Source organism: Sebastes fasciatus, chromosome 16, assembly GCF_043250625.1.
Source record: "Sebastes fasciatus isolate fSebFas1 chromosome 16, fSebFas1.pri, whole genome shotgun sequence".
In the NCBI taxonomy this organism is placed as follows: Eukaryota; Metazoa; Chordata; class Actinopteri; order Perciformes; family Sebastidae; genus Sebastes; species Sebastes fasciatus.
The window spans coordinates 18,192,211-18,214,179 of NC_133810.1; the positions used below are offsets into that span (position 1 = coordinate 18,192,211).

A 21,969-nucleotide genomic window follows, 5' to 3' on the forward strand; every position below is an offset into this window, starting at 1 on the left:
TCTGGCTATTCTGACCCACAATCCTCTGAACATATAAGCAAGAGGGTCAAAGTTCAAGGCGCAATGTTATGACGAATAGTAGCCGATGTCCCATACTGCATGCACCAGTACGTACTTTGTAAGGGCAGCTGCAGTGTGTACTAAAAGTTAGAAGAAAAAGCATGCGATTTCGAACGTAGCCTAAGAGTCTACAGCCACGCTATCAGCTCAGTGAGGCTGCACAGTTGTGCTTTGAGCTAAATGCTAACTTTAGCATGCTAATGTGCTCACTATGGAAATGATGATGTTTAGCAGGTATAATGTTCACCATGTTAATAATCTTAATTCAATCAGCACTGAACACAGAGTACAGCTGAGGCTGATGGGAATGTCATTAGTTCAGGTAGGCTATTCAGTCTTAAACCAAACAAATGTCAACCTCATGGTGGCACTAGAGGAAAAGTCAGGGGAAAATTCATTAAGATTCATTGTCTATGAATCGTTAACTGTCTGTTCAAAACTTCATTGCATCCATCCAATAGTTGCTGAGATAATTCAGACCATAGTGGTGGACCGACATTGCCATGCACAGGGCCACAGTGCTATCATGGCTAAAACCAAGTGTGGTAGGAATGCATGGTGGGTAAAGAGCATCTATGCAACATTTTGATCACATAGATTCCCAAGAAATAGTTGATTAACTACACTGGTCAACACAGTGTGTTACTGGAGGATATCAGTTATTTTACAGGGGGATATTGGGTTTTGAAATGCTACGCTAGATTTTCTTCATCTCAAATGTTTTGTGTCAGCGTCTCCTGTGTGCAAACTTTCCAACCTTGCCTATGTTAGCCATTCCATGTAGATGTTGAAGAAGTGAAGTATGAAGTCCAAATACGGGCACTGTCCTGTGCACGTAGTTCACTCACTTACGCAATGGCCTCATGACAATGACGGTCAAACAGCCCATTCAACTCCTTGGTGAATGGTCACCCCAAGGCCACACTACTTACAAAACATACAAAGAAGATGTCCGCATACACGGCCAATAGCCTCTTAGCTTTCTTTAGGATTATTTTGGGGCAGGGGGGAAATAATTCAGTAGCTGGAAAGATAATCCTGATGATCTTGAGATGTTATTTAAACTGAAACTTCCTCTCTACGTTCCCTCATCATTCCTCAATAACTTCATCTCCTACCAGTAAAAAAAACAGTCCACTATCACTTCCTCACAACCATTAACTGCTGCAAAGGAATATACTTGCTGTTATGAAAGATGGTAATTTATTTGATTGTAAGGCATGTTGATGTAGGCTATTCACTGTGACATGGGGTGGCTTTAACTGAGCGAGACAAACAATACGCACACTCAAAGGTTAATGGGTCATCAAATGATTCATCACAACTCAGAGTCTGTTTAGGGGCAGAAATAATGCACTCTAGGCAACATTTTATATCAATTAAAAGTACCATACAATCCAATAAAACAGACTTTTGACCTTTAATTAACCTCTAAACGTATGTTCAGCAAATACATAGAAATTAAGCAATAACACTGGGAATTATTTAAAAACTTTTTGACCCCTTTCCTGATTTTTGACTTTCTTTTTGACTTTCTTTTTTGATAAAGTCAAGGTTCAGGACCTGGAGCTAACCCTGAACATTCTTGTGTTTGAATATCATTCTTTATAAATTAGTTTCAGGTAATTCACTGTAAAATAATAAAACAAGGTTTTACTGTACCTTCAATAATGTGCTTTCTGGAGAGTCCTCTCTCTGTCTCTGCTCTGTGGAGTGATGAAAACACACATTATTGATGTTCTATTGAAAGGATAAATGAAAACGAGGATTTTGTTTGAAAGCAGCAGATATTATTTTACTGTTATACTTACTGGCCTCCCCAATAGATCTTTGTTGTGATGACAAAACTTGAACGCCTGGCAAGGACACGAGAGGGTCAAGAGCACAGCTTTAATGGGGAATTACTTTAAAGAATTTAGTCGGAAATGTTCTAATTTCTAATACTATGTGTGAGTATAATAGTCATAGTTTTCTTTGTGCGTCTGCAATTATTGCTACATATAAAATATATATATGTGGACCAATATTGTAACTTAATCTGATATGAAAAAAGTGGTAGTGGCAGATCACACATTCTTCATTTAAAGTTTTATTTTTATTTATCCATATATTTTTCTTCAGCTTAAAAATATCTCAAGGATTTCCCACAGAGGATTGGCAGCCGGGCGAGTCAGCCACCAGTGTTTATTTTCGCATGGTCACATTTTAATCCTTTTATAGTCTCTGAGGCTAAAGCTCCTCACTTGACTAAAAAGTATGAGTTTCCCTTGAGATAATTTAATGGTGCGCCTCTCCCAACAGTAACAAAAACATGAGGACAAGCAGTGCATTTCAGAAAAGCAAGGGGATTACTAGGGATTATTAAGATTTTTTAAATATTTTCTAATAGAGTTAGAAAGCTTTTCACATGCATGTGAGTCAGTTTGGAAAAATGAGTTATATCACCTCCATCCTTTCTTCTTGATTATGTTCCCTAGAGTGATTTCAGCTCTGTGGAAAAACACATCATTTATGATGCTTAATTCAGATCGCTGCACAACAATGTTGAATCATACAGGAAATCTGCAGATTTGTCACGTGTTAAAGAGACATTCAAGAAGAAAAACAGAAGTTTGAATGGATGCTCGGAGGAAGATTAGAAGCTGACCTTCCAGAGGCGTACACTTCTGCCGTGTCAAACAGGTTCACTCCGTTCTCATAAGCTATGGCCATCAGGTTCTCTGCCATCTGGGGGAACGCAAAAAAATGAGACTGAGAGACGGAGGCGTTGGACAAATTCCAATTACACAGAGGTCGCCCGTGAAGGGCACGATGCAGGGAGGATAATAGATAATATCTAATATCTCACCAAGCTACTTTAGTTTCTAGGTTTCAGGTCTGTGGGAACATTGCTATAATTGAAAACATTGCTGTTGCGCCCACAGTGTTTTCCACAAAAGCAATATGAGCGATGGTGTTCGGGAATCGACTTATCATACAAACAGAGACACAACACAGCTCTAACCTCATCAGAGATCTGTGATCCGAATGTCACCCAGGTGCCTGAGCAAGAGGAGAGAGAGATGTTTTGTTTGGTTTGAGGGGTTGAAACAACAGAGATGAATATTATCCTGTCTTCAAACCAACTCACCTAACCCGAGGCAGGAAACACGGAGGCCTGACTTCCCCAGGTTCCTTAGAAGAAAGAAAGAAAGAACAAAAAGAGCAGCCTTTGAAGCTCAGATATAAATAAATAGAAAAATATGATATGATGTGTTGGCATTTAGGATGCATCTGCACAAACAATCACAGGTGAGATTCCATCTTACAGTACACTGTGTGCACCAGGTGCTGCACCAGGTATTATTCTGAGGTACTTTACTTTTTCCATTTAATGCTATTTTCATGCTATTTTATACTTTTACTCTACAACATTTCAGAGGCAAATATTGTTCTTTAGTTACTTTGCAAATGAAGATTTTATAGACAAAACCTGATCATCTTTCAAAATATGATTTTATAAATTAAACTACCCAACGGCTTATGTAGTTATAAGTGTCTCCGCCTTTACCAGCGACGACATATTAACCTATTTGTGCGTGCAACTGAAAGTTTTAAGAGTTCTCTGGGCTTGCCTAAGCACAAATGTGAAGACATTTTCAACATCTTTTGAAAGTTTTTGTTTTTTTTAAGGAAAAAAACAGTAATCCCATGTGTCCAAATACAAGCTATAGTCTGATAAGAAAATGGCTGTATCTCAGAAACTACAAGGAGCACAATCAAGTATTTGGTATCTATGAACTCATAACAAGTTGAATATCAAATATATACACACATAGAGTATGTAGTGTAAAAAAAAAAGAAATATCATATGGAAAACATTTAATAAACACAATGTTAGTGTTTTCCCACATTTTCCAAACCTGACTATTACTAAAAGTGTCATATTTCAGATGATCTAAAAAAAAATAAGTTGTACTGTTAAATACTTGCCCAAAGTAAGTCCATACCATCCATAACCAACTTTGACCAATCAGAACAATGTTGTAGCATTTTTCCTTATCATATATGATAAGGAAAAATATTTAGTATATTAAATAGTCTTTTGGCACAAATGGGTTAACAGAGCATTGACAATAATCTAATAGTACAATATAGCACTTTTATTTTTGATATTTGAGTTCATTTTGCTGGTAATACCTTTCAGAGTATTTTAATGTTGTGGCAGTGCTACTGTGACTCACTGTAAAGGATTTCTTTGGTTTGGTTTTATTCTGCACTGTGTACTAAAAATACTGACACAAAAAACTCAAAAAAACAATCTTACATGAACCATGAACAAACAAAGACAAAATAATATACATACATATATCATGATAAAAGTAAATATGTAACACAAAGCAGGTGTTGTGCATAAAACTGAAGTATAACACCAGATAATAATATTAACATGCCAGAGTGTTCCTGGATGTGAATACTTCCTCCACCACTGCTGTACTGAGTACAAGTCTTTCTCGCCTCTGGTTAAATTACTGCCTGTGTCTAATTATTTCTGAACAATTGACCTTTTATCCTTCGTATGTTAACAGTTGAGTGTGTTACAGCGGGTCAGTGAAACAGCTGGAGGGAACAGAGCTCGGCTCAGATAGACTAGAGCTTCTTTGGTCTGTACGGTAAACGGCCCAAAAATGTTCCATAACATTAGGAGGAATCCATTACCCAACATGCCACGTCTGATTATCCAGACAGCTGATTTCTGAAGGGCGAGCAGGGAAGAAGAAGAAGCAGAGGGAGCTGCATATCTGACCACGGGAGCATGTACAGCTGAGAATGATGTGGGCTTCATGCGTGCTCTCCCCCATTCTAATTAGCCGGCGAGCCAGCTGGAGAGGCAGCAGAACTGCAGAGCAACTCGCTGCTCGCCGTCTTTTCATCTCCAGCGCCTCTCCCCTCCCCTCCCTGCCTGCCTGCGTCCGCCACAAATAGCCAAATGCAGAAAGACAGACTGTCAGAGCGTTTAGACTCAGTCGAACGAGTCCTGCTTTTATTTTCTCTGGTCTATTTTTAATGCCTGACCTTATAAGCTATTTTTAGATTCCTGCATATGTAAGCATTTGTGTCCCACTGTGTGCGTGCTTGCTGCGTGGGGGGGCGTCAAGTGTTTGCGTGTGCACTGCATGTGGGTGGGAAAACGCATATTGTTTGTGTCATTCCTTTAAACTCTGTCAAAATAGCACACAGGTGGAAGGTCAGGAGTGTTATAGAGAGGGAAAAACCGTTAGCGGGGTTTGACGTTGATGACTCCTTGTATGGTAATGTGGCTCTCATTTGTCAACCAATGACAGCTCTGCCTGCTCTCACACACCGACAGTCACTTTGAAACACTGGGAGTAAATATAAACGAGGCACATGGGAGAAAACACACTACAGAGACTTTTTTTTAATCAAATGTTTCAATATTTTTTCATTAGTTTTGTTCTCCTGTGCAGGTATTGCTTTGTGACATCCATCAAATTGTGCTTTTTTGCCTCGACTTCAGTCAGGGGAAGTTCAAGGAAATTTAATTTTGACAAGATTGGACCGATAACAGCACCCTCAAAATATTCCCTGCTTGTTAAAACAGCTTCAAAACGAAAAGAAAGGCTTGAAATTCATCAAAATAAACAGCATTTAGGTAGGGCTGTGTATTGGCAAGAATCTGGCGATACGATACGTATCATGATGCAGGGGTTACCGTTCAATATATTGCGATATATTGAGATACTGTAAGCAAGACGATATATTGCGTTTTTTTTAATCTAATTTTAGGAAAACTGTCATAATATAAAGAACACACCACCATATGCATAAATTGAATCTATAAAATCAAGTGAAAAAATACTTTATGCAATTAGAACAATGGGATCTACTTTCCGTGCAATCTGAGCAACTGGCTGCAAATCTTGACATGTAAATTATTAATTTAAAGTGTTTTTGAGAATCGATACAGTATAACAAAACATAATATCGCGATACCTAAGATACCTAATTTTCTTACACCCCTACATTTAGGTCTCAACATCACCTGCAAGATAAATACTGCATCTGCACGCTGAGAGTGTATAAATGAGGTTTTTGTGTCTCAAACTGGACCTGTATTTTAAAAGACGAATATTGTATACTTTTTTAATCATTATATTCAGCAGACTGGATGTTTTGTGGGTTTATTTTCATTACATCACCTACACTTTCAGCGAATTTAGCATGATGTATGAAAGGCTCATTATTTAGCACGAGTCTATCTTGCACCGGTAGTAAATGTGAATTCATTACATTAATAAAGCCAACTGTGTTAACCACCTTAGTCACGCAAGAGTACCGTGATGAAGGAAAGCAGAATGCTATGTGTTATATTACACATTTTATGTGAGAGAAAAAATGCAACCATGAGTCAGCATTAGAGAGAATCCGGTAGCATCCACAACTGTGACACAAACACATGTTTTTCTGCTTATATTTGAAGAAAATAAGTACACAAAGCTGACAGACTAACGTGTTTGTATGAGCGCGTGATTACAGGAGCAAAAGAGAAACCAGCAGTGTGCATTAGTGGGTAAATTTCATGATTGCTGTGGAACATAAAACACCATTTTTTGTGTTTGTTTCTGGGCAATGGAGGATGTCATTGTTTCTCTGTGTGACAACTGGCCGCCCCCCTCCACCGCTCTCGACTCCAGCGCTCTCTGCAGTGCTGCAGTCTGCTAAATTACTATCAGTGAGTCTGGAGAGATACATGCTCCCTCTTTCCTCTCGCTATCTCCCATGATGACATCCTCTCACACTCTCACGCATACATACACATGCATGTGTGCAGACACTCGGCCTATATTTCAATTGACATGGATTTGTTATGAGAAAAAACTGACGAGATCTATACTGTGCCGGCGTCAGCGGCGGGGGCCCGGTCGTTGCTTTCACGTGAATGTTCACGCTTGATGAGAATTACACTCCAACACAGGCACAGATCTGCATACGGCCACGCATGAATGCATTTGGGAACACAGAAACACAGATGCTTCTCTCTTCTTTATAAGTAGGGCTTCCAGTGTTTACTTGTCTATGTTTTCTCTCTCTTCGGCCATAAATCATCAACTCCAAACAAGTTGATTATAGGGACTTGGTTTGTTCCATACATTATTTATGGAGAACAGAAAGGAGGCACACAGGTGCTCCGTCATGGTGTAGTCAGCATTTTAACCTGTGCTGACATTTACAGTTAGTTCTCACCTGAGACGGGAGGAAGACACTACTTACAGATGGTTAGGTGCAAATGATGGAGTTTTTTTCCCTTTGCAGTTGTCATAAAATGCAACACACATGCTGAGCAGGCTCTTCTCCAGAGGGAAGCACACCGAGATATTAATAACACTCACGTCAGTGTGTGTGTGTGTGTGTGTGTGTGTGTGCTTATACACGCACAAACTGTGGAAAGATGGTGGACGGTCTGTTCTCTGTTAATAATGCTGTATACACAATTTCAAGGTTTTAAAGGGTCAGTTCACCCAAGTTACAATGAACACATTTTCTCACCCGTGCAGAGATTTCTGCTTCTGCCTAAATATAATGGGGGCTAATTAATTTTCAGTGCTCAAAGCACTGACAAATTACTTATTTTTTTAAATATCTCTTTTCTATGATGTGTCCTGGTTACTCTGGATAATTTCCAGACCTGTTAAAAGTTTTCAAAGGGACTAATCCTGAAAAGGGAGGTCAGGGACATTGTTTCTGTTGCTGCTGAATTAAAAAAAAAAGAAATTTTTCAATGCTTTTAGCACCAAAAACAATCTTCCATTCTGTTGATATATAGAGGCAGAAATTTCAGAGATAGATATTTCACAATCTGGACAAATAAAACAAAAACTATCTGCTCTAAAGGTGAGGAAAATGTACTGTATACTGTGTGAAGCGCCTCTTTAACTCTGAAGGACAAGAACCCAGTGTAACTCTGACAGCGCTCTAATTCTTGCTTCAGCTATTATTAATGAATGAGGCTAAACAACAGACTTTTCACGTAAAGTAATGTTTTTAATTGAGTTATATTAAAACAGTTAAGAAAGTAGGTCTGTCCTAATTATAAAATACATGTGCTGTGAGCGGAGCAAATGTAAAAAAAGAAGAAGCACAAAGACAGACAAACACACACACACACACAAACTGCTGCTAATGTTGCGTACCAACTGCTACCAACACTTTATTAGTGGTCGTGACTCTCCTGTTAACTGAAATTGCACTTAATGAAGTGGCGCAGCTGAGAGGTTACACCAGCTGATATTAAAATAAAAGTGAACCATTTCATATTTCTGTGTGCTCCCCGGATGTATGATGTCACTTGAAGGTGAAACAATAAAAAAATGTCTAAGTAGTTTGAACTTGAGGAGTCAAAACGTGTTCAAAAGGAGTTTATTGATGACATTTGGTGTTTTAAAGGGCACCTGTCAACCTGCTTTTAGCTGTCTGTTGCAAGAGGGATGAAGCCGAATATTGGAATAACGTGTCTCATAAATATAGACAGCTCTAAATGATTAAATGCAGTCGCTAAGATTTTTTTGAGTGTCCCGTTGTCCCTCAGTTTACCCTGTTTCTATTGTTTTTCTGTGATTTAAAACATCTCAACTACTTTGCCACAATGAAGGCAGTAGGAAAGTTTGTGAAAATACTGAAATTACTTTTACAGTGATATGTTCCAGCTGAATATTTGGTAACATTAAGTATGAAAGGGTCGTGTAGGAAACCCATGAGTTAGGAAATTCACGTGAGATGGTTAAGGTTAGGAAGTGACCTTGAATATGGCTAGGATAGGTTGTCAGGCAACGAGTCTCACGAGAGTTTATGTCAGATTTTCGCAATTTGCAGCTTACCTTCTACACACACCAGTGTGAAAGTAACTAAGAGTTAAAAGTTATACTATATCTAAATACTTTTTGAGACTTTTCCAGGACTTATGGACAATCTTTTTATTTCTGCTCTTACGTAATGACATGCTATGATGACTTTGTCAAAATCAGACAGCGACTTTGACTAGATGGGCTTTTCAGAGGTCGTGATGTTGGTTTTTCCGGCGTGATTACGCTGCTCGCTGTCCAGAACAAGTCTGCTGACTCTCTTCCATCCACAGGCAAATATTGACAAATGTAAGCCTCATTAAACAACACTGACCCAGCAGTCACTTCACATTTTGAAGAGATTATCTTATCTGTTTTAAGTACAAATTTATGCACAAGCTGTACAAATTTGCCCCGATTTATAATTATGACTTTCAGCGACCTGTTAATACATATTAGTAGGTGGCAGATGAAATAAGCAGCCAGATTTTTTGCCGTTTAGCAGCCAATAACAGATCATAGTTTGGATATTTATGAGCCAGGTTGAAATGAAGCCAGTGAGGAAACAGTATGACTTTGCCTAAAACTTGTAGCAGGACCTCAAATTGATGTCACTAATCTGTTAATCAAGTGGAAAGTCAGCGAGAGGAGAGTCTAAGGTCAAGGTTGTTGTTGCAGCGTGTGTCCTTGTTCTCCTCCCCGCTACACAAACCATTTGTTTCCACTGATTATTAATCATGGTAACAATATGAGGCCAAAGCACTTAATTACCACTTAATTATTATTCATCACGACTCCGCTCTGTGAAGTCCATATTTTATCGCTGCTTGGTATTTATTATGGCGTCCATAGGGTTTTATAAAAGTGGGAATAGTCTGCTCACTAATGTTTCCACAGGTTTTCTGATGAGTCTGATGTACGAGGCAACTCTAAGACCACATTACTGGGATCAAATGAACCAACTGGAGCTGTGAAGTCAGCAGCAAGTACTGTATAAAAGGCTAACTGACTGAGTGATAGGACTGTACCTGGATCACTGTTTCATAGCACTAAAGGACCACAATGTATCTGTGCAACTTGACAGGGTTGTTCATCAGCGCAACTCGATCAGCTGCTGAGAGTTGAGGCTTTCAAAACTCACTGTTGAAGTGTACTCTGGTAGAGAACAGCGCCTCTCTGCATGGTTGAATGTCAGGACACTTCAAATCCTGACACAAATGTAAGCCTTGTTCTCAAGCTAAACTGAATATTAGGTATCATTATCATATTTTGCTTTGGGGTATATCACCTTTCACTGGACTTTTCTATTTGTTATCTGGTTTAACTATCTAATTTACTCATCTCTACTGTGAAAATGAGACTTAATTTGTAGTCAACTACAGGCCATCGGAGTACAAGAAGACATCAGGAGCAGCAAGTCCTGAATGTTTAGTGATAGAAACCTTGACAAAATAATCTTAAATCAAGGTCCACTGACAAACTTTTTCCAGAGCTTTCTACCATATCACAGTATGGGGTCAAAGTTCTATAACAAGCTAGTAGGACAACCTCCGGGTCTGAAAAGTGAAGCATATGCTGAAGTGCCTTAAACTTGCATTATTTTTAATAGCCAGAAGGGGGCGACTCCTCTGGTTGCAAAAAGCAGTCTGATTTTATAGAAGTCTATGAGAAAATGAGCCTACTTCTCACTTGATTTATTACCTCAGTAAACATTGTATACATTAGTTTGTGGTCTCAATCGCTAGTTTCAAGTCTTCTTCGATACAGCATGATGTTCATTTAGTAAATTATGGTCCCATTTAGAGTCAAATAGACCATAAAGCAGGGGATGCTTTAGGGCGTGGCTACCTTTTGATTGACAGGTCGCTACCACGTCGTCTAGGAGAGATGAAAAGTCTTCCAATTTTAATCCTTTCACAGTGTTTTCAGTTCATGAAAGTTAATTGTAACATTCTGGTCACCTAAAAATGTCTTATTCAGCATTCGGTTATACTTAGCTCCACCCTCTCTTGTCACTTCTGGTTGCAAAAAAACAAGATGGTGACGGAAAAAAAACCAAGATGATGAAGGCCAAAAACCAAGATGATGAAGGCCAAAATGCCGAAATCAAGGCTTTGAAATTGTAGTGCACAAACCAATGAGTGACGTCATAGTGACTACGTCCACTACTTATATACTGTCTATGGTTAAGATGATATAAAAAAGAAAAAAAGGCTGAGGACAATAAGTAGCGATGTCCAAATTTGTGAAAATTTACCAGAACTGATATTTACTTTATTAACTTATAATAAAGTAAAGTGAAGTAAAGTGTTTGTTAGCTTAGTTCACTTGGTGGTTTTTCTCAAAGTCTAAAGGGTCTTCTTCGATTAGACGAGACATACTGGTCTACCTGAGGCCATTGAACTGTTAAAGGAATAGTTTGACATTATAGCGTTACATGAGAAGATGGATACCAATTGGAGTGGTATTAATCTTCTCATCTCACTCTCTGCAAGAAGTGTATCCCAAAACATTGAACTATTCCTTTGATAAATTAAGAGCTAAATTCACTATACAGAACTAAAATGATGCCAAAAGTTCAGTTGGACTCCTTGAGAACATCAGGATGATGGATTTAGAAACAGCAGATTAACGTGTCGTCATCTCTGAACTCTTCCCTTTCTCTTCTGCTGTCATTCAAGTTGTTTTAGAGCCTGTTTGTGTTGAATGTTTCAGTATATGCTTCCCTACGTGCATGCTCTTCCTCTCACTCGTGCAATAAGATAGCTGCATCCAGCTGCATCCAGCTGCCTCCGACTGACACAATGTGCCCTGCGGCCATTACAAAAATCCATGAGAAATGTCCAACAGCGGCGGATAAATCTATCCTGGGTATGTACCTGACCTGCTTACCAGGTTGCTGTTGGTAAAAAGAGAGGGCCGAGTTACCATAGAAACGGCCAATTGTGCTGAGTGACAGAAGTTTGCCGGAGAGACTTCCAGACTCACCTCACCTCCACAGGTCCCGAAAACAAAAAGACTCTACCACTGCTCTGTTCGAGAATTTTAAATGAGCTGATATATATAGTATCTTTTTGATATGTGACTCTCTGGTGCAAAGGTTTCACAGTCATTTTAATCGCAAAATGATACTTGATCAACCCAATTCTATGAATATATTACTGTATGTTAAAGATTGAAAAATAATGATTAAATAATGATTTATTAACGCCACCCTATAGACATGAGTAGCAGTAAATATAGTCACAAAACATCCCAGACAATAGCCATTTCTCTGTTGTTTACATTGTTTGCACATTGGTCACCTTTTCATCACCTTTCTCCTTATCTTATAAACGACACACACTGTGGCTGACCAGCCAAGCCAACCAGTACAGGGGGCAGATCCCCATGCTCAGGTTGGATAGAAGGTGATATAGGGAATGTTTTATTCAGTTCAGGTGTTGCAGTTCCACTGGGCACATGGCACTGGTCACGCAGGCCGTACAATGCCTATGAAAAGATGCGACGGCCGCTCCCGAACTCGGTAAGCTGTGGCCGTTTGATTCTGTGGCGAAGTTAAACAAAAGTTGGTAAAAGTTTAACTTTTAGCTACGAAGTGAGCCGCACTTCGCCACGGCCTGGTGTGAATTCTGCGTTAAGGGAGACATTATTTTGCTCACCCAGCTTCCAAGTAGCAAGAAAAGGCAGTTTTGAACAAAGGATCAAGCAGTGACACCACTCGGACTTCCACCAAGATCACCGGTTCAGGAAAACCAAGCTGATCTCCCTCACCTCACCACTGGGGTCCCCACAACACTCTCTCTGCTCTACCCTGCAGGATAGTGGACCAGCCTCGCCTCAAGAGAAGGCTAAAGGCCAAAGACCCTCTTCAGTTAAATTTTTACCACCTCCCCTTTCCTATAAATTCTTTATTAAAAGACACTTTATGTTTCACATCACCTTTGAGTCTCCTTTTTTATTTGGAATCTTGACTCCAAGTCCTCTGGGTTGCCAAAACACACACACACATGCATGTTTTTAACTTAACACAGAATGCTGCAGTGCACTGCAACAGTGTTCACTGTAGTATTTCAAAGAAAATGAGTCCTAAATTGAGAAACTTGGATCAAAGGAAGGAGATGAAGAGAGATTCAAACAGAGTTGAGGGGTAGGGGGTGACAGCAGGGGCTCATGGGAGTGATAACTGGCAGCAGGTGCAATCGTATGCGACCTGCCGGTAAGTTTTGAATACTCCTGTTAATGAGATAGCAGGGGAGATCAGAAATCATGCAGTCAAATAATGGCAACGATAGGAGCCCTCTGGAGATCCCATTTACTCACTTCTGCCCTAATGTGGTATTCATTTGGCCTCAAACCACATCATGTCAAAAAAAACTCCAACATTTACTCCCCTCATTCATATGGCATGCAGACATGTTTTGGGTAGATCCCTCCCTGACCTCAGTGTGGTTGTGACAACAGCGTAAAATGGAGAATGTGCGACCGCTGCGCCGCCACAAACAACACTCTGTGGCCGGGTGGTGGCGGCGACGGCGGCTCTTTGAGAGGACTCGCTTGCAGAAGGGACTGATAAAGCGACAGGATTGCTGACTGATTGGGAAATAAGACAGACAAAAAAACTAAAGGCAATGCCTGGGGTGTTGCCACTGGCAACTGGAGCTGGCCATATGCTGTATAGACTCATTGCGCTGCTGCACTCCCTGTTAGTGACACTTTTCCAGAGACAGCAGAGCAACCAGAATAACCCAATCAGAAGGATGTATGCAATCCTCAAGGAAGATAAAAGAGTAGTGGAGATATCCAGATTTTATCCTGTGCCTCATTCCCTTTCTATTAAAAGGAAATTGGTTGAAGAGAATGGGAGCAATTCAATCAACCTGATTACAAGGAAAACAGGTCATTAAAACCCTCCTCCTTGTTATTGAATTACAGACTAAATGAAGGATCTTATAGATTCTGGTGTGTTTTTATATGCATATTGTCCACTGCTCTGTGAGTGGAGGCTTCCTGAACAGCTGTCCATGTCAAGCTGAAGCTCTGATCCATCAAGGTGAACTGAATCAGAGAAAAACTCAAATGTTCTTGTTTATCTGGTTTGTTACCCCCCTACATCATGACTCAGACCTGTGTGCAACAATGGTTTCCTGTGCATAAGATTCCCGGCCTGCTGCACCACTATTTTATAGAAATGAAATGCTTTTCAAACCTCCAAGAAAAGCCAGGGGTCCTGAGGTGCTTTTTATTAGAGGCAGGCTTTTTATTAATCTGTGGTGAAGAGCAAGAGGCCAGGGCCAAATCTGCATAAAACACCTAAGCCCTATGGCACAAGCTCCTATATGCATAATGTCTGTTCCACTGTGATAACATTATGGCTGTTTGGTATGGATTATGTAAGCATTTTTCACATCCATCAGTGCAAGCAGTTCTTTAAAGCGTTAATGTCATTTTTTATAATGTCAGTAAAATCACTGCTGTACGTGCACTCGTTGAGTGCTCGCTAATGTATACGTAGGCAGCCGGCACAGTATGTTACAGGATGCAACGTTGGTGACAATTAACTTCACCTCACATCTCAACAAAAGAGATTGACACAAATAGATGGTTCATGATGAGAGAAATCACCTGACACCTCATCAACTGGCGGGGGATTTGCCACTGATGCTCATTATGATAATCTAGTACCTGTGGGATAATCTGGAGGTCAAAAGGCTGCGATAATTAAAGTGAAATGAGAACCAGTGAGATCCCTCTGATGTGGATTAACCCTCCACCCCCTGGAGCTCCTGATACTCACCTGTACTTCATGCTGGTGTGGCGCCCGAGGGCCTCCTTCATGTGGGCATGGCCATGCGGAGTCTGACGGGATCCGGACCCATCCCTGGTCTTGACCGAGCCTTGAGACGTGTAGTTGCCATTGCTCCCATGTCCACTACCTCCTCCTCCACCACCTCCACCGCCTCCTCCTCCTCCTCCACTACCACCACCGCCTCCTCCTCCTCCACCGCCTCCCCCTACTCCTCCACTGCTCCCTCCAGGAGGCGGAGCGGTGCGAAGGCCACAAAGCCGGTCCTCGCTGCGACTCTTGAGGTTGTGCTCGGTGCAGGCGAAAGACACCTGCATCCTGACCCTGGTTTCCGGGGGCTCTTATTTGGATACAGGATGGATGGATGAATGGTCACACACCACAAAACAATAATGTCTGCTGTGGTGCTGCACTGTTTCCCCCGTTGTGCTGCGATGTGCGAAGCAGTGCTGCTCATACAAAAAAAGGTCTCAGACAGGGCAGGTCAGAGATTTTGGCTGAGAGCTGGAGGGAGCAGGCGAGAGTCCAGCCTCTAACATGACACACACAGAGTTACCGTCTGCTCCTGTCTGGTGATGCAGACCTGGCAAAAAGGGGGCTCTTTGAGTTCTCACGCTCACAAGATGCATCAGGGCTGCTCTCCAGAAACCATCAGGAAGCTTGTAAGCTCACAGCAGTCCTCAGACAGGATTTTGGGGATGTGGCAGCTTCTTGGGAAGCCCCCCAAAAACCTCAGTGTTGCAACAGAAGCTCAACAGTGTCAGCAGCTCGGCCTTCTTCTCCACACATATACACACATACACAGGCTCCTATGGGCTTTATGTTGGTTGGTAAAGCCCCTGATAGCTCGCTGTCTTCTCTTCAGCTGTCTGTCTTGAGCCAGGGAGCTCCGGAGTGTGCCGCAGCAATGACACAACCACAGCTACAGGCATCCTCGCACCTCGCGTCGAAAGAAGGCATTTAAATTTTTTTTTTGTCGCAAGGTGGGTCAGCAAAAAAAAAAAAAAGACTTTACATTGCCAAGAACAGTCGGAGCATTGTAGATGCGAATTCACACAGTCAAAGCCTAACGATGCATCATCGGCCAGCAGCCTCACGCAGCATCACATTGATGCAAGAGAAAGAAGAGAGGGAGAGAGAGAGAGAGACAGAGAGAGAGGGATGGAGAGAGAGAGAGAGAGAGAGGAAACAGAAGCTAATTCAACACCGAGCCGGTTCTTCTGATTCTTATTACCTTCAGTGTGTGAAGTCGCTCATCACATACCGGCAGCAGCAGCTGTGCAGGTCTCTCCCGTTTTTCGACACAATCTCACGGTGCGCGCATTTGGAAAAAACGCCGGCATAGTGGTCCAAAAACGAGACGCGCCTCCTCCTCCTCCTCCCTCCTCAGCATCAGCATCATCTCATCACTTCACACACACACTCTTATTTTTTTTTATTTTTCCTTTTTTTCCCAGAGGCTCTAAAAAATGTTCACGACACACAAGAAGCAGTGTGGGGGATTAAAAGATGCTCTCTCTTTCTCTCTCTCTCTCTCTCTCTCTCTCTCTCTCTCTCTCGCCAGGGTGTGATCCCTACATACATTTTTCATCGCACACATTTCATCACATCGTCACGTTATGTTAGTGGAGCTTACACACACACACACACTAGGCTATAGTGTTTTTGGTTTTGGGCTGTCAATCGATTAAAGTATTTCATCACGATTAATTGCAAATTAATCACACATTTTTTTATATGTTCAAAATGTACCTCAATGGGAGATTTGTCAAGTATTTAATTCCCCTATCAACATGGGAGTGGGCAAATATGCTTGCTTTATTTTTATATTTTTATATATTTATTTTTATTTATTACTGGAAATCAATTAACAACACAAAACAGTGACAAACATTGTCCAGAAACCCTCACAGGTACTGCATTTAGCATAAAAAATATGCTCAAATCATAACATGGCAAACTCAAACCCAACAGACAACAACAGCTTTCAGTGTGTCAGTGTGCTGACTTGACTATAACTTGCCCAAAACTGCATGTGATTATCATAAAGTGGGCATGTCTGTAAAGGGGAGACCTGTGGGTACCCATATCTAGAGGTCCTTTGAAAATGGCCATGCCAGCTTTTCCTGCTTAAAATTTAACACTACTTTTTAGCGTTATTTAGCCTCCGTCGTGACAAGCTAGTATGACATGGTGCCAATATTCCTTAAGTTTTTTAGTTTAGTTATGTTTATTTGTTTCACACATATAATTACCCATATATATAAAAAGTCAATAAAATACAATTCACATGAAAGGAATGTAAAATACGTGTGAGGGTGTGGTAGAAACCTAATGGCTTATATAAAAAAAAACACACCCAAAGGACATCCAATAGGTAAAAATACTATCATGACAAAAATCACCAGTACATTTTAGATATTAGTGTTCAAAACATTGCACATATAAAAATACAGAGTGTAAAGTGAAATGTGATGATGTCAGTATCTTCACTCTATAGCTTTAAAACTGAGCCCGCTACAACCAGTTGCATTAATGGGTTAAAGAAATTAGTGCCGTTGAAACGTTTTTGCGTTAACGCGTTATAATCTCGTCAACTTTGACAGCCCTAGTTTTGAAATTTAAAAAAATCCTCGTGTCCCAATTTTTTCTTCATATTTACAGACAAAGGCCTGATACAATGTTAAATATGATACACCACTTTAATTTTCAAATCTCCAGAGCATCATTTTTCACACCACATGCAGGGATCTCTCTTTCTACCACGCCCATGTTTCCACCTTCAAACATTTTCACTTGATCTGCTGTGATCTATATGGCCAATCACCAAAAATCATACTGCAACACTGTACCACCATCATCATCATCATCTCACAGCAAAGAGCAGATACATGGCTTTTAAGTCACCTCACATCACATCATATCGTGGCATAGCGTGGCATATCATACCGTATTGCATCACATCACATCATGTCCAAATAAAACTGATGTGTCATTTGGTGGCCAGGCAATGATAATAGCTCCTTCCAGGCTGTGTTTACCATCTAAACTATGCTGCCATATCCTGAGAGAAGACTGTCAATCCAGAAAGTTTCAGGGCAGTGTTGCTCTCTCTCTGCTCTCACACAGCAGGAACTTGTGCAAATAAAAAATGCAGACACGCACGCATGCAAACATTCATCATTTCTGTCAATTTGCTCTCAGGAGTCGTGTCTAATGAAATCTTGCTTGAGAGCAATCTGCAGTCCTGGGATGATCCCAGAGAGCAGATTGCGTGGCAGTCAGCTGCCAGCAGACTGTAACTTGGAGCTGGCAATCAGCTCTTTTTTAAGAGAGCTATTCAGTACATTTTGGGAAACGGGGGGAAGTTTCCAGCTGTATGGGCAGAAAGTAAATGTGAACGCCACTGTGACATTTGAAAAGAGAGGATGGTTTAATGATCTCCTCTCCTGTTAAAGCACAGTGAGCGCCTACACAGCTACGTGGATGTCACAGCCACAACTTTTCCATCCAAGAATCACTTTATTCTGAGTTTCAGACCTCTAAGAGACAAATCTACATAATCACTTTGACTAAATCTTCATCTACACACATAGGCTCCAAAAAATGTCCATCATCATTATCACTTTGCACATCAGAAACTATATATGTTGCACTCAAATGGATGGCTCACCAGCACTTGGGAGATTCACTTCACTATCAAAGAGCCCATCTTGAAGTTCTGTATTGATATACAACAGAAGCCCATCTCTCTTATGGAGATGCATTATATAACAGATTGTATTATGAGAATATCCTTGAAAGGGTATATATTCTATACAGCTCTGCCATCAGACTCGGCGCCAAAGCTCTTGTCTCTTCTAACTGCCAAGTCTCCATCCGTGATAAAAATGCTTCAGAATATTCACATAATGATGTTTCTTGTGCAGTAAATCTTTTATTTGAGTGAGGTTTTCTGCAAATACATATATAGGTTCATTAATAGATTTTAGGTGTTGAGTAACTATAATGTCATGATATGGATGTGGGAGATGAGCTTTAGGTGATTGATCACTTGTTTGAAGTATCGGCGAAGTGTGTGTTATTGGCCTAATCTCATTTAAAGAGGACCCATTATGCTCATTTTCAGGTGCATACTTGTATTTAGGGTTTCTACTAGAACATGTTTACATGCTTTAATGTTCAAAAAACACTTTACTTTTCTCATACGGGCTGTGCTGCAGCACCTCTTTTCACCCTCTGTCTGAAACGCTCTGATTGAGCCCAGTCTGTTCTGATTGGTCAGCTGGTCTACTCTGTTGTGATTGGTCAACCGAACAAAACTCTTTCAGACTCAGCTCCAGCTCCACTCTAACTAGCTTTGTTTGAGGGCAGGTCAAACTAGCTTCTATGCAGTTTTTATGCAAATGTGTAACTTGGTGACATCACCACGTTACGGAAGAAAGGCAGGACTTCAATCGAGGCATTTCAGGCAGTTCAGGAGCAGAGTTTCTGTGGGGGGAGAGTAACTCTCTTTGGCGTGGACTTTGGGCTCTATAGCTTTGCAGACCTTTTACATGCACAAAAAACTATATAACTCACTAAAGGAAAAGGAAAAAGTACAAAAGCATACTAGATCCTCTTTAAAAAAAAATGTGCATTAACAACTGGTAAATAACATTGTATAACATGTAGACTATAGTTAACTTTCAGATGCACAAATGTTGCCCAGTAGAAGAAGAAACACATCTCCCACAGTGTCATTTTTCTGGTGGCTGCAGAGATGAACAGCTGCTTTTTACTTCCTTTGGTTTGAAGCAGAAATAAAGAATGCTGGGGATTGTTTGTGGTGCGCCGCTACATGAAATGTGCATGTCGTTTAGCAAAGCCGAGGGCATTTATCCTCGCTGAAACTGTAACTTTGAAGTATTCCCTCAGACATCTTGTTTTCCTTGTGGTTTTGCTTCGAATTGAGTCTGTCCCAAAGAGGACAGTCAGAGGACAGATATTAAACGCTTTTAGGAGGATTACTTTTACTTAAATCCACTGACGCTCTGAATCCATCTGACAAAGTGTAATTTGTTTAAATATGTCTCACCTTTAAGCTTTATTTCAGTGAGAGACAAAATTATGCTTTCAGCCCTCATAATCTGTTTGTCAAAGTATCTGCCTCACTTTGACCAAATTTGCTCTGCACTCAGGAGATCAGCGGATGTGGAAAATTGTGGTTTTCCAGCAAAAATTAGACAGAACGCCGGGGTAGATTGTTAGCTGTTGTGTTGATTACAAGTAATGACATTCAGTCACGAGGGAGTTCAGATCTGATGCATCATTACACAAATTAACCAAAGCTATCACATGCACAGAAGCTGTGTAAAGACTGCTGCCATTACAGATATGAAGTGAAAGAGGAAATTCACAGTTGGAAGCAGCAGAGGTGGAAGAATTTTGTTATGTTATGTCAGTCATTTATATCAGTATGCTGATAGAAAATGCTGCACACAGATCTGAGGGCAAATGAGGCATGTTCTCTGAGATGTGTCACTTGGTCATACAAATGATACTCTTTCAGCTGCAGATTTTGTTCCTTCTCTGGTTTTGAGTCATTGTGCCACAAGGCTGTGACTCGTCTTCACACCAGAGTGACGCTGCCACCTAGAGGCAACTGTACTGGAGTCTTAATGCTTGTGTGAGTCTGTTTGGGAAGAAGAGTATCAAATAAAATGCCATATTGTGTCACGACAACCCCAAAAAATGGGTTTATACTATTATTTTTTAACAGCCAATAAATTATGAGTAACATTCACACATAAGCCAATGATATTAAATGCACACAATTAACCTTTAATACAATATGCGGTTTATCATCCATGTTTACGCTCTTTGTAGTTTAACTTTTCAGTGAAAATGGATTCAGTGCAACCTTTCCATCCCAAAAATAGCTCCACTGAGCACTTTAAACTGAGAGAAACAAACAGTGTAACAACCAACTGCCTGTCCCCTGCTGTCAAATCATGCATCATTAACCCTAAACTCATGCCCCGCTGCTGTTGACCCTGTCAAGCTGTCTTTTGGAGGAGAATTAGACAACGGTTGGACGTACAAGTCCCGTGTACGTTACTGTATCTGGAATAACATTAGCGATCCTAGAACATGTTCCCGCAGTCCGGCCACATTTATTCAGCGCCTAGCTGCTGCGCTTTGAAATCTCATCAAACGTGTGATATTTCTTTCTAGGTCACTGGTGGGGGAAAAAAAAAAACTGCCCATATATTTCTTTTTTTTTTTTTCACCCATGAATGATGTCTCCACTCACTGCCTTCAATTGCAGTCCTCTTCAAACACTCAACTACATTCATGCATTAGTAATATATTAGGAAAATATTAAGCATGTTATTCAAATGGATCATCCACAGATGGCTGAGTGCTGCAGTCTCTCCCACTTCGAGGCATTTTAAAATCTAACTTCTTATTAGCAGCTTTATGTACATATTTTATTATTTGTCATAATAATCAATGCAACAGAATTCTTAAGTGGTGTGCACACATCTGCCTGTCATCTTTTTATTCTCAAAAATCACATTGCATAGTGGTTTCACATAATATTTTTGCCATACTTCTATGTTTCCCCCTCTTCCTGCCTCCACCCCTCTCACCTGTATGTCATTGCAGAGCGCTCAGCCTCACACTCGGCCAGAGAGAGGCCACATTCTCTCAGGTAGAGCTCCAGTCGGCGTCGCTCCACCAGCCTGTGTGCCGCCTCCAGGATCTGAGAGGCCAGAGCCTCTGACTCGGTCCTCTGCTCCGTGGTCTTGCTGCTCCGGGCTCCAGATTTGGCCACAATGCTCCCCGAGGAGGACGACGCCTTGGGCTTCTTACTGATGCCATAGAGGTCTTCCACTGAGTATTTCCCGCCCTTACCTCCTCCAGAACCACCACGGCTTGCAAACATTGTTATCTGGAATCAAGTGGCTGCAAACTGATGAAGATTCTCTTTTGCTCGGTTTCGCCTGCTACATCTACATTAGGCTGCTTCTGAGTTACAAACCAGACAACAAGGCAGAGCTATTTTGATAGAGATTCGTGAAGATTTGAGACATCCGGGCCGAGGATGTCAGACATCAAACTGCTGGGAACGAGAACTTAAATCACCTGTAAAATATCAAAAAGTCTTGATTGCTCCTTTGTGGAGTCTAAATCCAAAATAAAACAAAGCCAGTCCCAACATGTCAGCGGCAACACCCAGTCACAAACAATGACTCGAGCTGATGTGAGGTGCTCCTT

General features: G+C 40.9%; 1 protein-coding gene and 1 long non-coding RNA gene across 3 annotated transcripts in view; one reads left to right on the forward strand and one right to left on the reverse strand.

Annotated features, from left to right (window-relative positions):
* LOC141753221 (uncharacterized) overlaps positions 1-16,958 on the forward strand; it is a 75,203-nt gene extending 58,245 nt beyond the window's left edge. The window contains exon 2 of the long non-coding RNA XR_012590417.1: positions 15,854-16,958. This is a non-coding gene — a long non-coding RNA (uncharacterized LOC141753221). The remainder of the gene's footprint in view (positions 1-15,853) is intronic.
* Positions 1-21,933, reverse strand: part of LOC141753215 (voltage-gated potassium channel subunit beta-2) — a 28,029-nt gene extending 6,096 nt beyond the window's left edge. Inside the window, exons 1-7 of one of the 2 annotated variants that reach the window (XM_074611669.1) lie at positions 21,342-21,933; positions 3,191-3,234; positions 3,065-3,102; positions 2,708-2,787; positions 2,506-2,550; positions 1,872-1,916; positions 1,723-1,766 (exon numbers count right to left, since the gene is read on the reverse strand). In XM_074611669.1, coding sequence (XP_074467770.1) covers positions 1,723-1,766; positions 1,872-1,916; positions 2,506-2,550; positions 2,708-2,787; positions 3,065-3,102; positions 3,191-3,234; positions 21,342-21,637 — 592 coding nt within the window. In that variant the 5' untranslated portion in view covers positions 21,638-21,933. Of the gene's footprint in view, positions 1-1,722; positions 1,767-1,871; positions 1,917-2,505; positions 2,551-2,707; positions 2,788-3,064; positions 3,103-3,190; positions 3,235-14,697; positions 15,863-21,341 lie in introns of those variants that run through there. The other variant, XM_074611668.1, reaches the window with a different exon arrangement.
* Positions 21,934-21,969: the final 36 nt, after the last annotated feature.